Raw genomic sequence first — 20,089 nt, 5'->3', positions numbered from 1 at the left:
ACTGACTTCCACAAGGGTTGAACTAGTTTACAGTCCCATCAACAGTGTAAAAGTGTTCCTATTTCTCCACATCCTCTCCAGCACCTGTTGTTTCCTGACTTTTTAATGATTGCCATTCTAACTGGTGTGAGATGGTATCTCATTGTGGTTTTGATTTGCATTTCTCTGATGGCCAGTGATGGTGAGCATTTTTTCATGTGTTTTTTGGCTGCATAAATGTCTTCTTTTGAGAAGTGTCTGTTCATGTCCTTCACCCACTTTTTGATGGGGTTGTTTGTTTTTTCTTGTAAATTTGTTGGAGTTCATTGTAGATTCTGGATATTAGCCCTTTGTCAGATGAGTAGGTTGCGAAAATTTTCTCCCATTTTGTAGGTTGCCTGTTCACTCTGATGGTAGTTTCCTTTGCTGTGCAGAAGCTCTTTAGTTTAATTAGATCCCATTTGTCAATTTTGGCTTTTGTTGCCATTGCTTTTGGTGTTTTAGACATGAAGTCCTTGCCCATGCCCATCTCCTGAATGGTAATGCCTAGGTTTTCTTCTAGGGTTTTTATGGTTTTAGGTCTAACATTTAAGTCTTTAATCCATCTTGAATTGATTTTTGTATAAGGTGTAAGGAAGGGATCCAGTTTCAGCTTTCTCCATATGGCTAGCCAGTTTTCGCAGCACCATTTATTAAATAGGGAATCCTTTCCCCACTGCTTGTTTTTGTCAGGTTTGTCAAAGATCAGATAGTTGTAGATATGTGGCGTTATTTCTGACGGCTCCGTTCTGTTCCATTGATCTATATCTCTGTTTTGGTACCAGTACCATGCTGTTTTGGTTACTGTAGCCTTGTAGTATAGTTTGAAGTCAGGTAGTGTGATGCCTCCAGCTTTGTTCTTTTGGCTTAGGATTGACTTGGCGATGTGGGCTCTTTTTTGGTTCCATATGAACTTTAAAGTAGTTTTTTTCCAATTCTGTAAAGAAAGTCATTGGTAACTTGATGGGGATGGCATTGAATCTGTAAATTACCTTGGGAAGGATGGCCATTTTCATGATATTGATTCTTCCTACCCATGAGCATGGAATGTTCTTCCATTTGTTTGTATCCTCTTTTATTTCCTTGAGCAGTGGTTTGTAGTTCTCCTTGAAGAGGTCCTTCACATCCCTTGTAAGTTGGATTCCTAGGTATTTTATTCTCTTTGAAGCAATTGTGAATGGGAGTTCACTCATGATTTGGCTCTCTGTTTGTCTGTTATTGATGTATAAGAATGCTTGTGATTTTTGTACATTGATTTTGTATCCTGAGACTTTGCTGAAGTTGCTTATCAGCTTAAGGAGATTTTGGGCTGAGACAATGGGGTTTCCTAGATATACTATCATGTCATCTGCAAACAGGGACAATTTGACTTCCTCTTTTCCTAATTGAATACCCTTGATTTCCTTCTCTTGCCTAATTGCCCTGGCCAGAACTTCCAACACTATGTTGAATAGAAGTGGAGAGAGAGGGCATCCCTGTCTTGTGCCAGTTTTCAAAGGGAATGCTTCCAGTTTTTGCCCATTCAGTATGATATTGGCTGTGGGTTTGTCATAAATAGCTCTTATTATTTTGAGATACGTCCCATCAATAGCTAATTTATTGAGAGTTTTTAACATGAAGGGTTGTTGAATTTTGTCAAAGGCCTTTTCTGCATCTATTGAGATAATCATGTGGTTTTTGTCTTTGGTTCTGTTTATATGCTGGATTACATTTATTGATTTGTGTATATTGAACCAGCCTTGCATCCCAGGGTGAAGCCCACTTGATCATGGTGGATAAGCTTTTTGATGTGCTGCTGGATTTGGTTTGCCAGTATTTTATTGAGGATTTTTGCATCAATGTTCATCAAAGATATTGGTCTAAAATTCTCTTTTTTTGTTGTGTCTCTGCCAGCCTTTGGTATCAGGATGATGCTGGCCTCATAAAATGAGTTAGGGAGGATTCTCTCTTTTTCTATTGATTGGAATAGTTTCAGAAGGAACAGTACCAGCTCCTCCTTGTACCTCTGGTAGAATTTGGCTGTGAACCCATCTGGTCCTGGACTTTTTTTGGTTGGTAAGCTATTGATTATTGCCACAATTTCAGCTCCTGTTATTGGTCTATTCAGAGATTCAACTTCTTCCTGGTTTAGTCTTGGGAGGGTGTATGTGTTGAGGAATTTATCCATTTCTTCTAGATTTTCTAGTTTATTTGCGTAGAGGTGTTTGTAATATTCTCTGATGGTAGTTTGTATTTCTGTGGGATCGGTGGTGATATCCCCTTTATCATTTTTTATTGCATCTATTTGATTCTTCTCTCTTTTTTTCTTTATTAATCTTGCTAGCGGTCTATCAATTTTGTTGATCCTTTCAAAAAACCAGCTCCTGGATTCATTTATTTTTTGAAGAGTTTTTTGTGTCTCTATTTCCTTCAGTTTTGCTCTGATTTTAGTTATTTCTTGCCTTCTGCTAGCTTTTGAATGTGTTTGCTCTTGCTTTTCTAGTTCTTTTAATTGTGATGTTAGGGTGTCAATTTTGGATCTTTCCTGCTTTCTCTTGTGGGCATTTAGTGCTATAAATTTCCCTCTACACACTGCTCTGAATGCATCCCAGAGATTCTGGTATGTTGTGTCTTGGTTCTCGTTGGTTTCAAAGAACATCTTTATTTCTGCCTTCATTTCGTTATGTACCCAGTAGTCATTCAGGAGCAGGTTGTTCAGTTTCCACGTAGTTGAGCGGTTTTGAGTGAGATTCTTAATCCTGAGTTCTAGCTTGATTGCACTGTAATCTGAGAGATAGTTTGTTATAATTTCTGTTCTTTTACATTTATTGAGGAGAGCTTTACTTCCAAGTATATGGTCAATTTTGGAATAGGTGTGGTGTGGTGCTGAAAAAAATGTATATTCTGTTGATTTGGGGTGGAGAGTTCTGTAGATGTCTATTAGGTCCGCTTGGTGCAGAGCTGAGTTCAATTTCTGGGTATCCTTGTGAACTTTCTGTCTCGTTGATCTGTCTAATGTTGACAGTGGGGTGTCAAAGTCTCCCATTATTAATGTGTGGGAGTCTAAGTGTCTTTGTAGGTCACTCAGGACTTGCTTTATGAATCTAGGTGCTCCTGTATTGGGTGCATGTATATTTAGGATAGTTAGCTCTTCTTGTTGAATTGATCCCTTTACCATTATGTAATGGCCTTCTTTGTCTCTTTTGATCTTTGTTAGTTTAAAGTCTGTTTTATCAGAGACTAGGATTGCAACCCCTGCCTTTTTTTGTTTTCCATTTGCTTGGTAGATCTTCCTCCATCCTTTTATTCTGAGCCTATGTGTGTCTCTGCACGTGAGATGGGTTTCCTGAATAGAGCACACTGATGGGTCTTGAGTCTTTATCCAATTTGCCAGTCTGTGTCTTTTAATTGGAGCATTTAGTCCATTTACATTTAAAGTTAATATTGTTATGTGTGAATCTGATCCTGTCATTATGATGTTAGCTGGTTATTTTGCTCGTTAGTTGATGCAGTCTCTTCCTAGTCTCGATGGTCTTTACATTTCGGTATGATTTTGCAGTGGCTGGTACCGGTTGTGCCTTTCCATGTTTAGCGCTTCCTTCAGGAGCTCTTTTAGGGCAGGCCTGGTGGTGACAAAATCTCTCAGCATTTGCTTGTCTGTAAAGTATTTTATTTCTCCTTCACTTATGAAGCTTAGTTTGGCAGGATATGAAATTCTGGGTTGAAAATTCTTTTCTTTAAGAATGTTGAATATTGGCCCCCACTCTCTTCTGGCTTGTAGGGTTTCTGCCGAGAGATCCGCTGTTAGTCTGATGGGCTTCCCTTTGATGGTAACCCGACCTTTCTCTCTGGCTGCCCTTAACATTTTTTCCTTCATTTCAACTTTGGTGAATCTGACAATTATGTGTCTTGGAGTTGCTCTTCTCGAGGAGTATCTTTGTGGCGTTCTCTGTATTTTCTGAATCTGAATGTTGGCCTGCCTTGCTAGATTGGGGAAGTTCTCCTGGATAATATCCTGCAGAGTGTTTTCCAACTTGTTTCCATTCTCCCTGTCACTTTCAGGTACACCAATCAGACGTAGATTTGGTCTTTTCACATAGTCCCACATTTCTTGGAGGCTTTGCTCGTTTCTTTTTATTCTTTTTTCTCTAAACTTCCCTTCTTGCTTCATTTCATTCATTTCATCTTCCAGGGCTGATACCCTTTCTTCCATTTGATCGCATCGGCTCCTGAGGCTTCTGCATTCTTCACGTAGTTCTTGAGCCTTGGTTTTCAGCTCCATCAGCTCCTTTAAGCACTTCTCTGTATTGGTTATTCTAGTTATACATTCTTCTAAATTTTTTTCAAAGTTTTCAACTTCTTTGCCTTTGGTTTGAATATCCTCCCGTAGCTCGGAGTAATTTGATCATCTGAAGCCTTCTTCTCTCAGCTCGTCAAAGTCATTCTCCGTCCAGCTTTGTTCCGTTGCTGGTGAGGAACTGCGTTCCTTTGGAGGAGGAGAGGTACTCTGCTTTTTAGAGTTTCCAGTTTTTCTGCTCTGTTTTTTCCCCATCTTTGTGGTTTTATCTACTTTTGGTCTTTGATGATGGTGATGTACAGATGGGTTTTTGCTGTGGATGTCCTTTCTGTTAGTTTTCCTTCTAACAGACAGGACCCTCAGCTGCAGGTCTGTTGGAGTACCTGGCCGGCCGTGTGAGGTGTCAGTCTGCCCCTGCTGGGGGGTGCCTCCCAGTTAGGCTGCTCGGGGGTCAGGGGTCAGGGACCCACTTGAGGAGGCAGTCAGCCCGTTCTCAGATCTCCAGCTGGGTGCTGGGAGAACCACTGCTCTCCTCAAAGCTGTCAGACAGGGACATTTAAGTCTGCAGAGGTTACTGCTGTCTTTTTGTTTGTCTGTGCCCTGCCCCCAGAGGTGGAGCCTACAGAGGCAGGCAGGCCTCCTTGAGCTGTGGTGGGCTCCACCCAGTTCAAGCTTCCGGGCTGCTTTGTTTACCTAAGCGAGCCTGGGCAATGGCGGGCGCCCCTCCCCCAGCCTCGCTGCCGACTTGCTGTTTGATCTCAGACTGCTGTGCTAGCAATCAGCGAGACTCCGTGGGCGTAGGACCCTCTGAGCCAGGTGCGGGCTATACTCTCCTGGGGCACCGTTTCCTAAACCCGTCGGAAAAGCACAGTATTCGCGTGGGAGTGGCCGGATTTTCTAGGTGCCCTCTGTCACCCCTGGAAAGGGAACTCCCTGACCCCTTGCGCTTCCCGAGTGAGGCAATGCCTCGCCCCTGCTTCGGCTGGCGCACGGTGCACTCACCCACTGACCTGCGCCCCATCTGGCACTCCCTAGTGAGATGAACATGGTACCTCAGATGGAAATGCAGAAATCACCCGTCTTCTGCGTCGCTCGCGCTGGGAGCTGTAGACCGGAGCTGTTCCTATTCGGCCATCTTGGCTCCTCCTGCTTTTAATTTTTAAAAATATATTTAGAGGGTGCAAGTACAGATTTCTGACATGCATATATTGCATTGTGGTGAAGTCTAGGCTTTTAGTGTAGCTGTCACCCAAATTGTGAATGTTGTACCCAGTAGGTAACTTTTCAACTTTACAATATACATTTTAAACCCAATTATATATTTTTCCTTTTATATTTCACCAAGTTATACATTTTGAAAGTATACATTTGATAAAAATTGAGGTAATTAGAGGGAAATTACTCTACAGGTTGAGTGTCCCTCCCTAATCTGAACATCCAAAATCTGAAAGCTTTCAAAATTTGAAACTTTGAGCTCAAAAGAAATGTTCCTTGGAACATTTTTAAAAATTATTTTTAATTTTTGTGGGTACGTAGTAGGTGTATAGATGGAGTACATATTTTGGTATAGGCATGCAATGCATAATAATCACATCATGGCAAATTCGGTATCTCTTCCGTCAAGCATTTATACTTTGTGTTACAAACAGTCCAATTATATTCTTTTAGTTATTTAATTATTTTAATTATTTATTTTTGGGACAGAGTCTCACTCTGTTACCAGGCTGTAGTGCAGTGGCAGGATCTCAACTCAATGCAACCTCCACTACCCGGGTTCAAGAAATTCCCTCTCCTGCCTCAGCCTCCCGAGTAGTTGGGACAACAGGTGCTTGCCACCACACCCGGCTAATTTTTTCCATTTTTAGTAGAGATGGGATTTCACCATGTTGACCAGGCTGTTCTCACTCTAACCTCAAGTGATCCACTCGCCTCAGCCTCCCAAAGTGTTGGGATTACAGGCATGAGCCACCGTGCGCAGCCAGTTATTTTAAAATGTACAACGAAATTATTATTGACTATAGTTCCCCTGTTGTGCTTTCAAATACTAGGTCTTACCCATTCTTTTTTTTTTTTGTACCCAGTAACCATCCTTACCTGCCTCCCACTGCCTCACTACCCTTCCCAGCCTCTGGTAACCATCCTTCAATTCTCTGTGTCCACGAGTTCAATTGTTTTGATTTTTAGATCCTACAAGTAAGTCAGAACATGTGATGTTTGTCTTTCTGTGCTTAGTTTATTTCACTTAGCATAATGACCTCCAGTTCTATCCATGTTGTTGCAAATGACAGAATCTTACTCTTTTTTATGGCTGAATAGTACTCCATTGTATATATGTACCACATTTTCTTTATCCATTCATCTGTTGATGGACACTTAGGTTGTTTCCAAATCTTGGCTGTTGTGAACAGTGCTGCAACAAACATGGGAGTGCAGATATCTCTTTGATATATGGATCTCCTTTCTTTTGAGTATGTGCCAAATAGTGGGACTGCTAGATCATATAGTAGCTCTATTTTTAGTTTTTTGAGGAACCTCCAAACTATTCTCTGTAGTGGTTGTACTAATTTACACTCCCACAGTGTGCAAGGGTTCCCTTTTCTCCACATCCTCACCAGCATTTGTTGTTGCCTGACTTTTAGATAAAAGCCCTTTTAGCCAGAGTGAAATGGTAATCTCAGTTTTGATTTGCATTTCTCTGATGATCAGTGGTGTTGAGCACCTTTTCATATGTCTGTTTGTCATTTGTATGTCTATTTTAAGAAATGTTTATACAAATCTTTTGCCCACTTTTTAATATGATTATTAGGCTTTTTTCTATAGAGTCGTTTGAGCTCCTTATATCTTTTGGTTATTAATCGCTTGTCATATGGTAGTTTGCAAATATTTTCTCCCATTCTGTGCCTTGTCTCCTAATTGTGTTGATTTTTCCCTTTACTGTGCAGAAGCTTTTTAGCTTGATGTAATCTCATTTGTCATTTTTTGCTTTGGTTGCCTGTACTTCTAGGGTATTACTTAAGAAGCTTTATCCAGACCAATGTCCTGGAGAATTTCTCCAATGTTTTCTTGAAGTCGTTTCATAGTATGAGGTCTTTGATCTTAGGTCTTCAATTCATTTTGATTTGATTTTTGTATGTGGCAAGAGATAGGGGTCTAGATTCATTCTTCTACATATGGATATCCAGTTTCCCTGGCACTGTTTATTGAAGAAGCTGTCTTTTCCTCAATGCATGTTCTTGGCACCTTTGTCAAGAATGAGTTTACCATAGGTGTGTAGATTTGTTTGTGGGTTCTTTATTCTGTTCCATTGGTCCGTGTGTCTGTTTTTATGCCAGTACCATGCTGTTTTAGTTACTATAGCTCTGTAATAGAATTTAAAGTCAGGTAATATGATTCCTCCAGTTTTATTCTTTTTGCTCAGGATAGCTTTGGTATTCTGGGTCTTTGGGATTCCGTATACACTTTAGGTGTGTGTTTTGTGTGTGTGTGTGTGTGTGTGTGTGTGTGTGTGTGAAGATTGTCATTGCTATTTTGATAGGGATTGCATTGAATCTGTAGGTTGCTTTGAGTAGTATGGACATTTTAACAATATTGACTCTTCCAATCCATGAACATGGAATATTTCTTCATTTTTTTGGTGTCTTCCTCATTCATCAGTATTTTATAGTTTTCATTGCAGTGATCTTTCACTTTTTTGGTTAAGTTAATTCCTAGTTATTTAATTTTATTTGGGGCTATTGTAAATGGGCTTACTTTTTTAAATTTATTTTTCAGATTGTTCACTGTTGGCATATAGAAATGCTACTGATTTTTTGTATGTTGATTTTGTATCCTGCAACTTTACTGAATTTGCTTGTCAGTTATAATAGTTTTTTGGTGGAGTCTTTAAGTTTTTCCAAATATAAAATTATATCATTGCAAACAAAGGTAGTTTGACTTTTTCCTTTCCAGTTTATATGCCCTTTCTTTGTCTTGTCTGATTGCTCCAGCTAGGACTTTCATGTTGAATAACAGTGTTGAAAGTGAGCATCCTTGTCTTGCTCCAGAACTAAGAAGAAAGGCTTTCAGTTTTTCACCATTCAGTGTGATACTAGCTGTGGACCTCACATATATGGCTTTTATTACATTGAGGTATATTCCTTCTATACTCAGTTTTTTGAGGGGTTTTATCATGAAAGGATGTTGAACATTATCAAATGCTTTTTCAGCATCAATTGAAATGATCATGTGGTTTTCATCCTTCATTCTCTTGATATGATGTATTACAGTGATTGATTAGAAAGATCATTCATTATGACCAAGTGGGATTTATCCCTGAGATGCAAGGGATGGTTCAACAAATACAAATCAAATGAACCATCCCTTGCATCTCAGGGATAAATCCCACTTGGTCATAATGAATGATCTTTCTAATGTTGTATTTGGTTTGCTAATATATGGTAAGGGTTTTTGTATGAATATTCATGAATATTGGCCTGTAGTGTTTTTTTTTTTTTTTTTTTTTAGTGTGTCTTTGGTTTTGGTATCAGGATCTTATAGAATGAAACTAGAACTATTCTCTCCTCCTCCATATTTTGGAGCAGTTTGAGTAGGGCTGGTATTAGGTCTTCATTAAATGTTTGATAGAATTCGGCAGTGGATCAGCAGTAGGTCCTGGGCTTGGGCTTTCCTTTATTGGGAGGCTTTTTATTACAGTTTTGATCTTGTTACTTGTTACTTATTACTGGTCTGTTCAGGATTTGGATTTCTTCATGGTTGAAGTTTGGTAGGTTGTATGTGTCTATGAATTTATCCATTTGTTTTATATTTTCCAATTTATTGGCATATAATTAGTTGTTCATAGTAGCCACTAATGATCCTTTGAATTTCTGTGGTATCAGTTGTAATGTTTCCATTTTCATCTTTTATTTTATTTATTTGGGTTCTGTCTTTTTCTTAGACTGGCTAAAGGTTTGTCAATTTTTTCTTTTTAAAAAACCAACTTTTTGTTTCATCTATCTTTTTTATTGTTTTATTCCAAATTCATTTATTTCTGCTCTGATCTTTAGTTCTTTCCTTCTCCTAATTTTGGGTGTGGTTTTTTCTTTATTTTTCATTTCTTTAAAATGCATCATTACAGTATTTGTTTGAAGTTTTTCTTCTTTTTTGATTTAGGCACTTAGAGCTGTAATTTTCCCTCTTACTGCTACTTTCACTGTATCCTGTAGGTTTTGGTATGTTGTGTTTCCATTATCATTTGTTTCAAGAACTCTTTCAATTTCTTTTTTAATTTCTTCATTTACCCACTGGTCATTTAGGAGCATATTGTTTAACTTCCATGTGTTTGTATAGTTCTCTAAATTCCTTTTGTTACTGATTTGTAGCTTTGTTCCATTGTGGTCAGAGAAGATGCTTGATATTATTTCAATTTTTGTGAATGTGTTAAGATTTGTTTTATAACCTAACATATGGTTTATCCTTGAGAATGATCCATGTGCTAAGGAAAAGAATATGTATTCCACAGACACTGGATGAAATGTTCTTTAAATGACTATTAGGTCCATTTGTTTTGTAGTGCAGGTTAAGTCTGATGTTTCTTTGCTGATTTTCTGTCTGAGAGATCTGTCCAGTACTGAAATTGGGGTGTTGAAGTCTCCATTTTTAATGTATTGGGGTCTCTCTCTCTAACTCTAATAATATTTGCTTTATATATCTGGGTGGTCCAGTGTTGGGTGCATTTATAATTGTTATATCCTCTTGCTGAATTGACCCCCTTATCACTAGATGATGACCTTCTTTGTCTTTTCATACAGTTTTTTGCCTTGAAATCTATGTTCCCCGATATAAACATAGTTACTTTTGTTCTTTTTTTGTTTCCATTGGCATGGAATATCTTTTTCCATTCCAGTCTGTGTGTGTCTTTATAGGTGAAATGTATTTTTGTAGGCAACAGATCAATGGGTCTTGGATTTCTTATCCATTCAATCAGTCTATGTCTTTTGATTGGAGAGTTTAGTCCATTTACATTCAGTGTTGTTACTGATACGTAAGGACTTCTGCCATTTTGTTATTTATATTCTGGTTATTTTACAATCCTCTCTTCTTTCCTTCTTTCTTGTCTTCCTTTTAGTGAAGGTGATTTTGTCTGGTGGTATGCTTTAATGTCTTGCCTTTATGTTTTTAAGTATTCGTTGTATGTTATTTAATTTGAGGTTACCACAAGGCTTGCGTATGCTATTTTATAACCCATTATTTTAAACTGATGACAACTTAACACTGACTACATATACAAACACACAAAAAGAAAACAAATAGAAGCACTACATTTTAATTTTATCCTCCTGCTTTTAAACTTTTTGTTGTTTCTCTTTACGTCTCATTGTACTGCCTGTGTCTTGAAAAGTTTTTTTTTTTTTTGATTGGTTCATCATTTAGTTTTCTACTTAAGACAAGACTAGTTTACACATCACCATTGTAGTGTTATACTATTCTTTGTTTTTCTGTGTGCTTACTGTTCCAGTGAATTTTGTACCTTCACATGATTTCTTCTTGGTCATTAACATCCTTTTGTTTCAGACTGAAGAACTCCCTTTAGCCATTTCTTGCAGGGCAGGTCTGGTGTTAATGAAGTCTCTTAGCTTTTATTTCTCTGGGAAGATCTCTATCCTTCATACTTGAAGGATATTTTCACTGGATATACTAATCTAGGGTAAAATTTTTCTATCTTCAGCACTTTAAATATGTCATGCTGTTCTCTCCTGGCCTGTAAGGTTTCTACTGAGATGCTGTCTGGGAGCCAGGAATTGGAGTAAAAACCTTAGCAGTTTACCTGATAATCTATGGCTAAGCTGACATTCACACCACCACAATACAAAGTCCTACTTGCTCTTCCCTCCCCTTTCCACAGGCAGAGGAGTCTGTCCCTGTGGCTACCATCGACACTGTTCCATGGGGTTCCACCAGGCCACTGCTAATGTCCACTTAAATCCCAAAGGCTCTTCTGACAGCTTGTGGTGAATGCTGCCAGGCCTGAGACTCAGCCTGCAGGGCAATGGGCTCCCTTCTGGACAGGGCATGTCTAGAAATGCTGTCCTCTAAGAGTCTAGACCTTGACTTGGGGACCTCAAGAGTCTGCTTGTTGCTCTGCCTCACTGTGGCTGAGCTGGTACCTGAGGTGCAAGACAAAGTCCCCTTTACTTTTCTCAGACAGAAGGAGTCTTTTACCATAGCCACCATAGCTGGGAATGTTCTGGGTCACCCCTGAAGCCAGCATGTCCCAGAGCCCAAGGCCCACAATGTGCTTGGTAGATAACACTGCTGGTTATTGAGGGACCAGGGGCTCTTTAGTCAGCAGGTAATCAATCCTGCCTACCCTTCAAGGCAGCAGATCCCCTTTTGGTCCAAGGTGTGTCTAGAAATGTCATCTATGAGCTAGGCCCTGGAATGGGGGCCTGATGACTCTGGCACAGTATCCTGCTGTGGCCATGCTGGTATCCAAGATGCAAAACAAAGTTCTCTTTACTCTTCCCTCTCCTTTCCTCAGGCCAAAGGAAAGAGTCACTTTTGCTGAGGTGAGCTACACTTCATGGGGTTGGGAGAGGGATGGTGCAAGCACTCCCTTAGCTGGTGTCTCCCTGGGTCACATGCCACCCTAGTCCACTGTAAGCCCAGCCTAGCACTAGGAGTTGCCTAGGAATTGCAGTCCTTGTTTCCTAGACTGCCTTTTGAGTTTACCTAGGATGCCAGAGCATTTTGCCCACAGTGGCGAGCCTTGCTGAGAAACTCCAGTTCCAACCACTGGGTTGAGTGATTCCCCTCTGACTGGGGTTGGTGCAAATGTTCCTTCTATGCATGGGCACTAGCTGAGCCCAGCACAGCTGTATTGTCAACGGTGACAGGACAGCACTGAGTTCAATGTAAAGTCCCCCCAGTCACTGTGCTGTCCCTCCTGAAAGCGAAAAGATTCTCTTTCCATGGTGCCTCATGGCTGCTGCTGGGGGATGGCGGAGGGGTGGCATTGGTGATTCAAGACTGTCTCTCCTGACCTCCTCAATGCCTCTTTTAGTAATATGAAGTTAAAACCAGGTACTGTGATTGCTTACCGGATTTTTGGTTCTTGTGACAGTACTTTTCTGTGTGTAGATATTAAAATATGGCTTTCCAGTGAGGAAGATGAATGGTGTAGGCTTCTATTCCACCATCTTGTTTCACCTCTCTTGGAGCATTTCAGATGTTGGATTTTCAGATTAGGGATGCTCAATAATGCAAATATACTAAAAGTCCAAAAAATTCTGAAATCCAAAACACTTCTAGTCCCAGCCATTTAAGATGAGGGATACTTAAAGTGTACGGTATCCAAACTGCATTTTCATCTAATAGTAACAGAATCTTCTTCCACCCCATCCTTTTTTGGGATAAAAGGGAAATAAGGAGAATACTAACTTATGTTTTAATAATATTTAAAGTGCAAGGTTTTCTAAGTGTTTCTCCTTTGGAAATACAAGGATTTGCATATTGGGTAATAATTTCAGCTAGGTAAGTATCTAAATACAACATACTGTAGAGTTGATATTACATGATAGAATTAGTCGATTTCAGGATATTTTTTATTCATGTTTTTTGTTCTCCCTTAATTAAAAAAAAAGCTGATTTGTTAGAATTTATGCTTTGCTATTTGAATTGTGGTTTAAGCAATGTTTAATCATTGCATAAAAGAGACTTAATGAAGAATATTAGAATATTAAAGTAATTAAAATTAACACTAAAGGTATCTTAAGTCATTCTTGGAGTTGACAGCTAGGTAGCAGAGAGCATGAGAAAAAGCTTTCAGGATCACCTAGGATATTTTGGTGTTTGGGGTCATGCCTAAAAAGTGGCATTTATCACTTCTGCCCAAATTTATTGTCCTGAACTCAATCTCGTGGCCCATCTAACAGGGGGCACTGGGTAAAGTGTGCCAGAAGGAAAATGAAAAACATTTAAGTACATAATGTAGTATCCACTTCAGAGTTTGTTGCTGCCACCAGGAGATGATAGTTGTCAGTGTTTCTGCTAAGGAAATACGGTCAGTAATGATTCTGAATAATGGTTATGTAGCAGATGCCATTAAGTATTATTAATGGTTATATTAAAAAGCTGTCATTTGGGACTGGAATATGAAATTGGGTAGTACATATAATAACATATTTATTCTTAATGCTGATTAATAAGTTAAAATTACTTGGAAAATATTTAAAATACTTAGCGAAAAGATTGGTTATAAATATTTAGAACTTTTAAATAAATTCTATAATGTAGATAATTGGTATGCTAATCAAATAACATGTATATATTAAAGTACTTATTTTACCAAAGGTTTACTATATATACTTGGAGAAAATGGTTTTTTATAGAAAATCATTTTTTAAAATTTTTTTTACTAATTTATAGTATCTTAACCTTCGATTAGTCTGAATTTGTAATTATTACTTTAATATAAAGTATTGTACAGTAGATTTACAGTAAATTTGCAACTTAACGTTTGAGGAATAGTATTATAAATTTGCCTCTGTTTAAATGTAATGCAAAATAAACGGGAGAATTATGAGACAATATAATGTTCACTCCCATATACCATGTTTTCAGTGACTGTGCTCTTTTACAACTGCTGACTCTTATGACTTTAAAAGACATTTTTAACCTAAAATTGTGTATAATACGTTTGAAACATTATTTCTAAAACATTTCAATTTTTTTTCTTTTAGGCCTATGGCATGTCTGCGTTACCTTTAAATCTGATAAAAGGCACTAGAAGCGCTGCTTATGAACGTTTAGAAAACACTGAAGACATTGAAGAAGTAGAACAACACATTCAAACGATTAAATCAAAAGTGAGTTGATGTTTTGGTGTAATTGGGAAGCATAAAACTAGTTTGTCTTAGAACTGCTTTCTGATATGACTTAGACATTGTCAACCCCATAACTTTTTACATTGTTTGAATTTTTTGCAGCATATCTGGTACAGTTTGGCTGTGTCCCCACTTAAATCTTATCTTGAACTGTAGTTTCCAATAATTCCCCGTGTTGTGGGAGGGACCCAGTGGGAGGTAATTGAGTCATGGGGGCAGTTACCCTCATGCTATTCTCGTGATAGTGAGTGAGTTCTCATGAGGTCTGATGGCTTTATAAGGAGGCTTCCCCCTTTGACACTTCTCCTTCCTGCCACCATGTGAAGAAGGACGTGTTTGCTTCCCCTTCTGCCATGATTGTAAGTTTCCTGAGGCCTCCCAGCCCTGCAGAACTGTGAGTCAATCAAACCTCTTTCCTTTATAAAGTACCCAGTCTCGAGTAGTTCTTTATAGCAGCATAAGAATGGACTAATACAGTATCCTTACAGAACCATTTCTATATTTTTAAAAATTTGTCTTCTGTGTAATGTAGGACACTAGCAATTTGAGAATTTCTATCATTGTTCTAACACTTAAAAAACAAAAGTTTTTCTTATGTATGATCAAGATCTTACTAGTTCTCAGGTATCATCATTTAATATATAATATATTTTACTATAATATTTATGTTCAAGTTTTATTTACTAGTTGAATAAGCTAAAGATTACATGTAACCCCTTGCCAATTAAATGTACTTTTAAAAATACTGTAAACAGTTTTTCTTCCTCTGTCATCTTCAAGTAACAGATAAATCTTACTCAAAGATCATGGTAAAAAAATGGCAAGTCCTCTAAATTATTCTCCTAAGCTAGTATGATTCTGATAAATAAACTAGACAATAACAGCACACAAAAAAGAAAACCATATACCAGCTTTCTTACGAAAGTAGAAGCAAATATTTTAATACAAATAAAATATAAGTGGCCAGGTACGTACTGGTCGCTCACACCTGTAGTCCCAGATTGCTTGAGCTTAGGATTTTGGTACCAACCTGGGCAATATGGCAAAACCCGATCTCTACAAAAAAAAATACAAAAACTTAGCTAGGTGTCATGGCATGCCTGTAGTCCCAACTACTTGGGAGACTGAGTTGGGACGATCACTTGAGCCCAGGAAGTTGCGGCTGCAGTGATCCATGATCATGCTGCTGCACTCCAGCCTATCTGGATGATGGAGCAAGACCCTGTTTAAAAACAAACAAACAAAAAAAAATAGCAATTCAAAACCTATGCTATAATAAGACAATATTTCATAATCATCAGATTAGGTTTATCTCAGAAATGCAAACATGATACATCAGAAAATACATTAAAGTAGTTTAATATATTGAGATTAAATGTGAAATATAAACATCTTAGTAGATGTCAGAGTATTTGCTAAAAGTTAATTTGTAGTTACATTTTTTTAAAAAATCTTTTCAAAATAAAGATAAGAAAATATGGAAAGGAAGCCTCTAATGAGCATAATACTTAATAGTGAAAGAATAGAAGCATTCCCATTAATGTCAAATATAGGAGTAATGTTAGTATCCTTGTTACTTTTAGCATATTTCTGGCAATCTGAGTCAGATAAGAAATAATTTAGCATTTACATATAAGCATGGAGAGGAGGGGGAAAAAAGGAAAATAACGTTTTTTGTTGGCAGATATCATCTACCATGATAATCTAAAATAATCAGCTGACAAACTAGTAGAACTAATAAGAGTTTATCACGGTGCCTAGATGTAAACATAAAAATCATTAATTAGTTGGAAGATGTAATAGAAAATAATCTCATTCACAATAGCCACAAACTGTAAAATAATAATATATGTCGAGAACAACTCAATATATTTTTTAAAAATTCTTTGGACCTCTTTTAAATTTTTATCTGTGTCAAATTTTTATCAGAATTTGGGGATTAAATAGACTGTTTGTGAGTATATAAAATATACAACTTTTTAAAGAAAATTGAATGTTGTGACATGTGCCTGTACATATAAATACATACCTTTTAATAATTAAAGTTTAATGTAACAGTTTACCTCTAGGAAATTATCCTACTGAATTGTATGTACATGTTTGTACCCAGGTATATAAGGATGTTTATGGCACATTGTTAATGGCCCTCAACAAAAATTTAAAAAGGAAATAATCTGCATGTTCAAAATAAGTTGTTAAATCTAGATACCATCTTGTAATGTGCAATGATGAAAAGGAATGAGATATGTTTATAAATCTATGTGTAGCTTGAAGAATTATGTCATGTAAAATCAGACTATCTCAGTTCAAAATCTAGCTCTACTGATTGTGCACATAACATCTGTAGGCCTTTTTTTCTCATTTAATAAATGAATATAATACTATTATCTGCCTCAAAGAGTTATTCAGAAGATTTATGAAAAATAAATATAAAAAGAGAAGACCAGTTTTATGCACAAGAAAGGTGCTCAAGACACTTCTCAAAAGAAGACATACATGTGGCCAAACAATCATATGAAAAAAAAGCTCAACATCACTGATCATTAGAGAAATGCAAATAAAAACCACAGTGAGATACCATCTCATACCAGTCAGAATGGCTGTTATTAAAAAGTCAAAAAATAACAGATGCCAGCAAGGTTGCTGAGAAAAGAGAACGCTTATACACTGTTGGTAGAAGTGCAAATTAGTTCAACCATTATGGAAAGTAGTATGGCAATTCCACAAAGAACTGAAAGTAGGACTACCATCCAACCCCAGCAATCCTATTAGTGGGTATATACCCAGAGGAATATAAAGCATTCTGCAATAAAGACACATGCACACAAATGTTCATTGCAGCACTATTCACAATAGCAAAGACATGGAATCTACCTAAATGCCCATCAATGGTAGACTGCATAAAGAAAATGTGTTACGTATACACCATGGAATAGTATGCAGCCATAAAAAATGAGATCATGTCCCTTGCAGGGACATGGAGGGAGCTGGAGGCCATTATCCTTAGCAAACTAACACATGAACAGAAAATCTAATACTGCATTTTCTCACAAATGGAAGCTAAATGATGAGAACACATGGACACATAGAGGGGAACAGTGCATACTAGGGCCCACTGGAGGGCAGAGGGTGGAAGGAGGGAGAAGATCAGGAGAAATAACTAACATATAATAAGAAATCATAAATACATTTGTATATGTGTACTTGTGTGTGTGTGTGTGTGTGTGTGTGTAAATAAACAGAAAATTTGCTGAAGGATATTTAACTGCTTAACAGTAAAAACCATAGGAAAGGGGAATGGTACTATGGTAATGGGAGACAGACTGTGTGAAGGGAAGCTTTCACGTTTTACTTTTTTTCTTAACCAGGGGTTTGTTATACCCTTTAACTACATTTTAACCTGTATAACTACATTTTTTTCTTTCAAATGAGGTGGATGTTCACTGCTGAGTTTACATCTTAGTATTTGTTTCTCTGATCAAAATTATTCTTATATTCGTTTAGTCAATTGGCAATGCAGAATGGAAATTCATCCCTCATTCCACTGAGGCATTCACCAAGCAGGCAGATAACTTGGGTTTGTTTCAAGTGGATCCTTAAATCAGTTTACTATTTTTTTTTTCTAAAATAGTGAACGCCAGCATTGAGACAAAATTACCTCATTAGTAGTATCCTTTTAATACGATAATGGAAATTTTGGGGAAAATTGTTATGGTTGAGATATAAAGTGCCGAATCCTTCTCATACCACACACTTGAAGTATTGTTACCTGGATTTATCTTCTAGAAGGGAGTGTTCATTTTACTACTTTGATCTTCAGAAAATCCCTCTTAGTTTTCGTTTTCTGGGATCCAGTGATAATACCCAATGTACTTAGAGGAATGAAATATAGCCTGTAGTATGTAATGTGTGGTCTCTGGACTAGTAGCATCTGCATCTCCTGGAAATTTGGTAGAAATTCAAATTCTAGGCCCCACCCAAGACCTACAAAATCATATCCTCTGGGGATAGGGCCTAGATATCTGTATTTAACAAACTTTCGAAGTGATTCTTATGCGTGAAGTTTGACAAGCAATAAGATAAGGCGTAGAAGAGGATGATTGGTTCCAGAAGATCATAGTGATGCCGATATGTAAAGAGATTGTTGTAACTGTGTAAATCTCTTTATTAAAGGTTACATAGGTATTCTCTGCATTATAGTTATGATTTCAAATTGAGGCTGCACTAGGATATATGGGAAGAGCAATATGTTGTGTATCTGCTAGGAACCTATTTAAACCTTAATAGGAATATTAAAGACATTCTAATACCTAATGTATCTACACTTCAAAAATGTAATCCTATACAAATATTTTTCTTGTTCCTGCTGATAAAAACAATTTTATATTTTACCTTTTCTGTATTTAGTAGTTGTTTTATTTTTGTACCCAATTGAAGACAGGAGCAGGAGAGTTCATTGGGAAAGTGTATCTATGAGATATGATGAGAAAGGTACTGCTCATGGTTACAGCAAGTGTCAAGTAAGAATAGATGGAAATTAACTGTCAGATAGGTTGGCCAAAGAAAGCTTGACTCATTTGCCAAAGTACTTGGAAAACAAGGAAGTATCAGTTCTTAGCAATTGTTACAAAAACCTCTGCATGCCATCTGTGCTTGTGTTGCTTCATTCTGCTAGTATTTGAATTGGGCTGAGAAGCATCAGTTCAGGTAACATAACCACTTGACTAAAGAGAGGGAAGGGGCAGAGCCAAATATATTGAAATAAGTGATACAGTGAGTTTGGAGAGGAGGGAGAATCATTGAGCAAAGTACATAGTAGTTAACACTTCTTATCAAACATACTTTTTGTGAATGTTTTTACAAATGGTTCTCTCTCTCCACATAACTCTACCATGTATTGGGATCAAGAGGAAGGTAGGCATAAATGTACACACATCCACATTTTTATGCTGACCTTGGTTATCCTATGTTTATTGTCATATTGCAGTTGTCAGGTTTTTTTTAGTTTGTAAATTTGCCTAAAGAGTGTCCATCCTGAAAAGGTTTTGTCGCCTGATCTGCTAAATCTGCTGGGTACTTTATTAAGATGTTAATGGTAAAACTTTTATTTTGTTCTGTTATTTGCAGAGCCAAGATGGTCGACCTTTGCCAGCAAGAGATAAACGCGCCTTAAAACAATTTGAAGAAAGGTTACGAACACTAAAGAAGAGAGAGAGGCATTTAGAATTCATTGAAAACAGCTGGTGGACAAAATTTTGTGGCGCTCTGCGTCCCCTGAAGGTAAATGAAGTTTTTAAAAATTATGCTGTCACTCTTCTCCCAAGTTTATGTAGTACCTCTTGGAGAGATTGAGCTCTCCTTTTGAGGCATTACAGCGTGGTGCTTAAAATGATTTGGGGGTTTAATCTGGTTTTAAATCACAGCTCTCTTTGGTAATTTGGGTAAGGTGCATAACCTTTCTGAGCAACGTATTACAACAATTGTTGGGAAATTAAAATAAAAATATAGATAAGTATTACAATATGCTACTAGCATATTCTTCAAGTTTATACTTTCCTATAAATTGATCTGGGACTTAGAGCTTAGGAGCCTATGCTTTCTCCTAGTAGATTTACAGTTTCAGGTCTTATGTTAAGTGTTTAGTCTGTTTTGATTTGGTTTTTGTGTATGGTGTAAAATAAGGGCCCAGTTTCATTCTGCTGGTGTGTTCGTTTTTTCCAGCACTATGTTGGATTGACTATCCTTTCCTTAGTTTGTATTCATGGTACCCTTATCAAAAATAAATTGACTGGGTTTGTGGATTTATTTCTAGGCTCTCTATTCTTTTCTATTGGTTTGGTGTACATTTTTGTTTTCATGTCTTACCATACTGGTGTTTCCTCCCACTTATATGGAGATAAAATTGTTTCTTTTAAAACTGCACATAGTTAAT

General features: G+C 37.4%; 1 protein-coding gene across 1 annotated transcript in view; it reads left to right on the top strand.

Annotated features, from left to right (window-relative positions):
* LMBRD1 (LMBR1 domain containing 1) overlaps positions 1-20,089 on the top strand; it is a 126,985-nt gene that overhangs the window by 69,650 nt on the left and 37,246 nt on the right. The window contains exons 8-9 of the mRNA XM_054492349.2: positions 14,014-14,139; positions 19,285-19,437. Of these exons, the coding sequence (XP_054348324.1) occupies positions 14,014-14,139; positions 19,285-19,437 (279 nt within the window). The remainder of the gene's footprint in view (positions 1-14,013; positions 14,140-19,284; positions 19,438-20,089) is intronic.

The sequence above is a fragment of the Pongo pygmaeus genome, chromosome 5 (genome assembly GCF_028885625.2).
Source record: "Pongo pygmaeus isolate AG05252 chromosome 5, NHGRI_mPonPyg2-v2.0_pri, whole genome shotgun sequence".
Taxonomy (NCBI): Eukaryota; Metazoa; Chordata; class Mammalia; order Primates; family Hominidae; genus Pongo; species Pongo pygmaeus.
This window is presented reverse-complemented; position numbering and strand designations above follow the sequence as displayed.